The 6,126-nt window shown below is 43.6% G+C and overlaps 1 protein-coding gene across 1 annotated transcript; it reads right to left on the bottom strand.

Annotated features, from left to right (window-relative positions):
• Positions 1 to 269: 269 nt before the first annotated feature.
• Positions 270 to 5,468, bottom strand: crsp7 (cofactor required for Sp1 transcriptional activation, subunit 7). Its single transcript, XM_085389906.1, has 3 exons — positions 5,137 to 5,468; positions 4,039 to 4,113; positions 270 to 3,947 (listed from the first exon to the last, which is right to left on the bottom strand). The coding sequence occupies exons 1-3, from the start codon at positions 5,206 to 5,208 to the stop codon at positions 2,277 to 2,279; spliced, it is 1,818 nt and encodes a 605-aa protein (XP_085246032.1). The 5' UTR covers positions 5,209 to 5,468; the 3' UTR covers positions 270 to 2,276.
• Between the last annotated feature and the right edge of the window lie 658 nt (positions 5,469 to 6,126).

The following is a 6,126-nucleotide window of genomic DNA, read 5'->3' as shown; positions in this document are numbered from 1 at the left end:
CTAGTAAAATGTACTGTTTAATAACAGAGGACCTTTTGTAGCGTGGGCCCAGTAAAATCATAAGAATTATTGATGAATTTGAACCGATATTACTCTCATCATTTTACATCTCTGGTGCAGACAAAGAACACACATGGACAATGTGCACCCCCACATGGACGACATGTGTAAATGCACCAATTAAAAGTCCACCTTCAAACAAAAGGCACAGTTTAGATTAACTACTTAAACCATAAAAGACCTGACGGCAGCCAAGATTTAGATCTTTTTATTTTTCAAACAACTGAGAGATGTTAAACACTGAACAAATAAAGATGCCCCATCAAAACTCCAGAAAAAAACAGATTCTTTTCAACCAGTTGTAGCACTTTTCCATTATTGCCAGTGGTGTTGTTGATGACGACGTGCAGTTTCTCGTTGTCTGTAGCTTCACCCCCTCACTAGATCAGCGCGTAGAAAAAGTAACAGAAAACGGTGCATATACCAGCGTCAGATTGATCGTGGGGATTTGGGATTCTTACGTACAAATCCAGCTCCAGGCAGGCGTGTTTTAGGCGGAAGCAAATCCAGATTCACTGTTTTGTTTTTAAACCAAGGCACATTGGTAGGTAGGAATGGATGACCAAAAAGAATGAATGGACAGAGAGGCTGCACAGAAGCCAATCTTCATTTAAATCATGTGAGAATGGTGGTAGCGACTAAAAAGGGAGTCGAACTGAAGTACTGTCACATGGAAAACGCCAAGAACATTGGATGCGCACAGCTCGCTCTGTGTTTCTCTCTTAAATGTTTGAATCACTGTTTTGAACGGGAGCAAAAGAAGTGCCACCCTCATTCTGCAACTTAAATGATTTCTAAAGCCTGGAAAAAGCAGCTTCGAGAGCCGTAAATGTGTCTGAAATTCGTATTAATCCATGGGCACATTGTGGGAGAATCAGTCAGTTCACACTCGAATGAATGAATCAGTAAAGAAAATGACCAACAAGTCGTCAACTTATGTACAAGTGCATAAGAGGTCTCAATTCTGTACATTCACTAAGGCGGTATAAACTCAGAAAAAATATATATATTAGCAAGGAATTTCAGAAGGCAAACGATATCTAAAGAAACAGAAAAAGTTCCAGCATTCAAACATGTCCTTGCTTTTGTCATTGAACACCACCAGCAGCTGGGACATTCTTTAATATTTCGGAGAGAATTAATGGATGGAAACATTTGACTGCACTATTTTTTTTCCTTTTTGCATTAGCACCACACTACTTTAAAACGGTTACATCTCCAGAAGAATCTTCATGACCTGGAACCTTTTAGGAGCCGAGCTGATGAGACAGAGAGAGCGGAAATTGGTTGGAGGGTGGAGTCTGGAATGTAAATAACCAACACAACAAAACAAATCCGCACCGGCCAATCTTAAAGAAAGGACAGCACATGGGCTTCCTTTAACATTTAAGATTCAGCTGAGAGCACAGTGATGCAAACAGAAGAGAAAGCAAAAAGAATCTATAGTTGTTGTTATCGTCCTTTTTTTAACATTTGTTTTGATGAACATCCCGTAAATGAACTGGTCAAAAATAAATAGATGTATATATGATAAGAAGTTTATAATTTACTCTTTTATATCTCACATAAAGCTTCTTGTAACTGCCAAATATGTTCCAGTAACTTCAAACCCTGGACATATTCGGCTCTAACTGTGCTAGATGAACTCTTATTAACATCTTTCTGGGCACCAACATGGTGGTCTGTGCAGGACAGCTAAACCCCAGCCTTCCCTCAGGTTTAACCCTAGTTCAAAACTTCTTGTTAGAAACTAAACAGATTAAAAAAAAAGAAACAGCATCATCCCAGTGTGCCTCAAAGAGGGGTACAATTCATAATATTCAAAAAAAGAAAAACCTCACATTGTTACACCTATTTGGGTGATCTGGGATAATTCTGTCTTCTTTTTTTGCCTTTATGGTTAGCAGCAGTACTCTGCAATACGGGCCTCATTCCTGTGGCTTTCAGTTTGAAAAATAAAACAGAAACAGCCCTTGATATTACAAACTCAACTAGTCTTTTAATCTTTACACTTCTTTTATACCAAAATCTTAATAGATTATCACAGAAAGAGGAAGAGGCGTGGGGGAGTGGAGTTTGGCAGGCCTGATTTTTGCCAAACTCACAGTGAACAAAAAAAAAAAAAAAAAAAAAAAAAAATTAAATCACAAAGTATCTCGTCTCTGTGGTGAGATGAGGAAAGGAGTGGAAAAGTACTGCAACCTTCCCGTACCCCTTCAGTCTAGGCAAACGTATGGCAGGATGTTCAATTTGCTTTCATCCCCGTGAGGGTCCAGTGATATGCAATCTGTCCAATCGTACCAGGTGCCCTTGGTGTCACAAACGCCATTCACCCCCTGCCAGTGCTGTGTGTGTATCCTGTCCAAGTCCTCATCTGTCACGTCCCGGCTCACGCCCGGTAAATCCCCTGTCAAATTGTCCGTTTGGAGAACGTGCATCTTCCGCGACTCCTTAATTTCCTGTTCTTCCCTTTTCAGATATTCCGACATGAAAAAGTGTGCACTAGGGGCCTGAACCCCCGAGGAGTTAAGGACATTGCTCTGAAGGTTCAAGTAGGACTGGATGATTTCATTTCTAGACAGCTCCTTCCAGTTTGTGTGGTGGAAGGGGTTAGGGCTAGGACCTGGGACTGTGGCGGTGGCAGCGCACTGTTGTACAGTGCTTTCAGTTCTCTGCCTAGACTCAGCGAGGTCAGGAGTGGGTGCTTCATCTGTTTGAGAAGGTTCTTTATGCACCAGAGGTTTAATCTGACCTGTGACCGGGTCAAACGTTAATCTGCGTTCTTTTAACCGAACGGGTTTAGTGGTGTCCTCCATTTTCTGGCCATCTAAGTTGACAGAGTAATCTCTAGACCTGTACTTCCTCCTTTTATGTTCCGAATTTGGTACGGTTAGCCCATCTGCGTCATCAGACACAACCATAGCTCCCTCAGAAATCTGTCTGTGTGGTTCTGAGTTCTGCTGGGAGAGAGAAGGTGAGGGGGAGACTGATGGGGATTCCAGTGTTGCAGATATGTCTTGTGACGGGCAAAGAGAGGAGGCTTCTGAACTGCTGGCCCAGTGCATTGAAGACCTATTAGAAGAATGTGGCAGCTTGTCAGCATAAGATGAGGCCGGGGACGACACAGTGTGGGAAAAAGATAAGGGAGAGTCCCTGGAGGAAGGGCTTGGGACCGGCGTTCCTTTTGGTGCATATGCTGAAGAGCGCTTGGTCATTGTATCTTGCTTCGTACTCCTTGGGCTGGTAGTGAGACCACGAGGACTTCTGGCTTGATAATAGCCCCCGCCTCCTTCATCCAATCTGGCCTGTTGCTGCATCACAGCAACTTTAATCAAAGAGGAAGTGCTGGGTAGTTTGGCCACCCCGGGAGAGCTGGGGCGAGGCTTGACAGCATTAACAGGAATTCTGTTCATTTTATCATTATCAAGGTGCTCAACTCGAGATCTGTCAGGAGACGGGACAACCTCCTGGTCAGGGAGGGCATCCGGACTGCCTGCAATCCCATTGGTGGGTGGCGTTGAAACAGAGTTATCATATGGGGACATTTTGGAGATTTTTTCTTGCAAGTACACTCCACTGTCTCTGTGCTCTGCCCGCCGCTTGCGGCTGCTTGATTTCTCAGCTTTTGGTGAGTACGTGTTGTGAACGTCATTTCTGATTTTGACCTCAGGGACACCTTTCCCTGGCACAGAAATGTCAGAAGGAGAGGCATCGGTTCTGCAGGGATGAGAACTGCCATTGGTAGAGCCAGGAACACTTGCAGCCACAGCTGGCCCAGGTTCAATCAGCTTTTGCCAGTTCCTCAAGAGTTTCTTAGCTCGTTTAGCCAGGTCTTCATCCTTCGTCTTCTTCCTCACATCATTGATCAACTTTCCTAGTCGAGTTTCCTACGTTAAAAAACAAGCACTAGGATTAGAAACACTATTCAGTTAAACAGTTTGGTATAAAGCAGCAGCTAAGTTCAGTCGACTGTCTTACCTCAAGTGCTTCTTTGGTGATAGGATACTTTTCAAGGCAGGCAATTACTTCCAGTACGACCACCATATTGCATATCTGCAAGGACGATATATAGAGCTTCTAAAACATCACGGTCACACAAAGTGTATATTACCCAAAAATTACTGCTTACTTAAGTAACAACAAAAGAAGCTGTTAATGAGAATTACAATCACATTTATAATATTCTAGAAAGGCCAATGCTGGTGACAATTCAGTGATTAGCCAAGAGCCCTGCACTAATGCTGATCGTGGAAACTCCCCAGAAATTAGACAAATTCAAGGGAATTGAATCGTGCCTGCAACGTGTTTGAGGGGCAAGTTAGCTTAGAAGTTAGCAAGGGGAGGGAGGGGGGCATTAGCTTGTCTGTCTGCTTCAAGAGCAACAAAACGACGTTGCAAAGTAAAGATGGAAGTGTCAACTCACAAAACCTTCTCCTTTGTAATCATTATAACAATAGGGTAGCATATAGACCAAAACGGAGAGCACAAATTAATTAACTTTACGCGAGTTTCTTATCTTGTTGACAAAGTCAAGCGGAGCTCAAGTGTCTGTGAATTTGCCTGTGCTAGCCGATTTAGCCGCGGCTAGCATTTCAGCTGAGAAGGAAGGGTGGACTGTTTCAAAAAACGTAGCTTTAGCCGCTGGAGCTAAGAGTTTGCTAGCTCCCGTCCATGGCTTAGTAACACGAGATTTTTATTAAGATGAAACAGTTTAGGGTGAAAAACAAGTACGAGGTGAAAATAAATTCAGAATGGAAAATGAATTTGGAAGGAAATTAAGCAAATAGTTTTCTTTTTAACGTATACGCAAAACCCGCTGTGGCTAAGTTAGCCGCTAGCATGCTACACGCCAGATTATGGTCTGTCCAGGGTAACGCTGGTAGCTAAATTAGCTTTCAAGCTGTCAACTCAAGTACCCCCATCTCTAATTCCAACTTAAAATATACAATAAGAAGTTTGGGCACAGGAATATAATTAAATAAGAGTTGTCGGGCGAATTCTCAAGTCGAGTTGCCCCAGAGTGCAGGGAAACAAGGTAACTTAAGCTAGATAGCCTGCTCGCTTTAGCGCACTCACATTGCTCTGACTGTCGATGGCCTGCAGCAGCCGTTCCCTCATCTGCTGCGGGGTTGCTGAGACCGTTGTCATTGCCTGTTCGGTGCGATCCGGAGGATGGAGGGAGGAATCCTCCAAAATGAAAACCGGGTGACAATGATGACTCAAAAGCCGCTTCGGGAACACGTCAGGCGTCCGTACAGCATATTTTCTGTCGCCTGTAAGGTAACGGCTCGGCTTATCTCACATGGAGTAGGGAAACGTGTGAGCTATGTTGCCCGTTTGCTGCTGCCTCCTCGGCGCTCTCGCAACTCACTACCAGCTGCAGGATCGCTCCACGGCCTCCTGCTGCATGCCGGGATACGTTGTGTGCGCTTTGACGTCTGCACGTCCTCAAGTAAACATACCTGATACACTCAGGGATGTGCACCACCGCAGGACTCCATCTACTTGTGGTTACACAGTAAACATTGTACAGCAGATCATGTAGTATGTAAACGAATTACGCACTGCCTTTGACCCCTAAATAACAAATACTGATAGTTTTATAAAAGTGATTTGTAGCGCAAAATCTAATGGTTTTCCAACAGTTTCGTGCTGTGTTCAAAATTGTTCGCCACTGTCAGAAGCCAGCTAGCCACATCCCAAAAATACCAAAGCTCCCCCACGTTATCTTCTCCAAGACAGATTTAACCACAACCACTTAGTATTATTTTTTTAAAGTGTCTAAACGTTTGCTTTGTTTTGTTTTGTTTAGTTACGCACTCTGTTGCCAAAGCTGCACACATTCTGTCAGGCATTCGAATAAAAGAAACATATGTGTGTGTTTATCGCAACGAAGTACAGTAGTTACTCATGTCTAAAATCGATCCTTCTATATTACAGCATTTCACCAGTAGATGGAGTCCTGCAGTTTCTAAAACAACAAAGCATACGTCAAAGAGCACAGCCTGTCCCTGTCCACAGGAGCAAAGCAGGACGGGCTGTGCTAGATTGATGGGGCCATCAGAT

The sequence above is a fragment of the Rhamphochromis longiceps genome, linkage group LG18 (genome assembly GCF_057381845.1).
Source record: "Rhamphochromis longiceps isolate RC_006_pf linkage group LG18, R_longiceps_female_GT1.1, whole genome shotgun sequence".
NCBI classification, from domain to species: Eukaryota; Metazoa; Chordata; class Actinopteri; order Cichliformes; family Cichlidae; genus Rhamphochromis; species Rhamphochromis longiceps.
Note: the sequence above shows the minus strand (reverse complement) of the source record. Positions and strands in the feature narration are given on the sequence as shown.